Consider the following 1,224-nt stretch of genomic DNA (forward strand, 5'->3'; position numbering starts at 1 on the left):
CCCCGGGGACCCCCCAGCCACAGGAAGGCCCTCCAGCAGTCCCTGGTATCCATGCTAGTCCCATGCCAGACTCACTGTGATCATAAGACAGTAGTTCTCCTTGCAGGCCCCACAGCAGCCCACCAAGGCCACGAGGAAGAGAAAGACACCCACTGCAATGATGACCACAGGCAACAGGGAGACGGGGGAAGCTGGATGGGTTATGGTCTGACTCAGGACCACCTGGGCCCCTACGCCCACGACGATTAGTCCCACTGCACAGGCCTGAGAGAGAGCGGGTGAGAGTTAGTCAGACGCATACCCAACAGCCCTCCATGGTGAAGGGCAGGGTGCACTTGGAACCCAGATGACACCATTCAGGAAACCTCTCACGCCTCCAGGGAACTTCCGAGTTGGGGTGGTGGAGTGGATGGCCATCCCTGCACCACAGTGAGTGTGGAGAGCTGTTCAAGGCACTCAAGAACAGTCAGGAGCCACCAGATGAGCCATGAGCCACGAGCCACACCTACCTTCAAGCAGTTCTTCAACCAAAGAGAAGTTCCCAGAAAGCGCTAACCCCAGGACACGCCTTGACCCAGAGCCGTACTTTCTGTGGGCTCCAGGGTTCTCAGATGCGTTCTCTCCCAGAACTACCCCTCACTATGCTCCAGTGCCCACCCCCTGTAGTCAGCCCTACCTAAGGTCCACAGGCCAGGGAGGAAGAAAAGGGGTGTGCCCCTCCCTGGACAAACAGCCTCTAGAGCAGGGAGCTCAGGGCTGGAGCAAACTGAGGCTGGCACTGTCCTTCCCACGGCCGCTGGAGAGGAGTGGAGGAAAGGGAACGCAGAGGGACGAGAGGGTGAGCAGGAGAGGGTGGGACACGGAGGGAAGCCCCAGTGATAGCATCAGGCCGTTGGCTGGTTGCCCCACTGCCCTGTATCACAAGCGGTTGGGTCACCCGACAGGAAGGGCCGGTGGGGGTGGGGGTGCTGCGCATCCAGGAGGGCCATTCCGGGTCTGACCGGCCTCAGTTCCCCAGGCTTCCCGTCCACATCTGGTCTGCTGCTGCCTTCGTCCTCGGTCCCTCAGTCCTCACAGTCTGGACCCAGGGCTCCCCAAACCCTGCCAGCGCACCGCCCCCCTCCGCCACCGCTCCCCACTCACGCAAAAGGCCAGCAGAAGGACGTAGAGCAAGAACTTGACACATCTCATTCCTCCTTCCACCGCCATGGCTGCCGGGCCTGG

At 61.1% G+C, this 1,224-nt stretch overlaps 1 protein-coding gene across 1 annotated transcript in view; it reads right to left on the reverse strand.

Annotated features, from left to right (window-relative positions):
- The window catches only part of CD63 (CD63 molecule), a 3,728-nt gene extending 2,510 nt beyond the window's left edge, over positions 1–1,218 (reverse strand). The window contains exons 1-2 of the mRNA XM_006165564.1: positions 1,144–1,218; positions 76–264 (exon numbers count right to left, since the gene is read on the reverse strand). Coding sequence (XP_006165626.1) covers positions 76–264; positions 1,144–1,209 — 255 coding nt within the window. The 5' untranslated portion in view covers positions 1,210–1,218. The remainder of the gene's footprint in view (positions 1–75; positions 265–1,143) is intronic.
- Positions 1,219–1,224: the final 6 nt, after the last annotated feature.

This window comes from Tupaia chinensis, unplaced genomic scaffold (assembly GCF_000334495.1).
Source record: "Tupaia chinensis unplaced genomic scaffold, TupChi_1.0 Scaffold143970_1, whole genome shotgun sequence".
Classification (NCBI taxonomy): domain Eukaryota; kingdom Metazoa; phylum Chordata; class Mammalia; order Scandentia; family Tupaiidae; genus Tupaia; species Tupaia belangeri.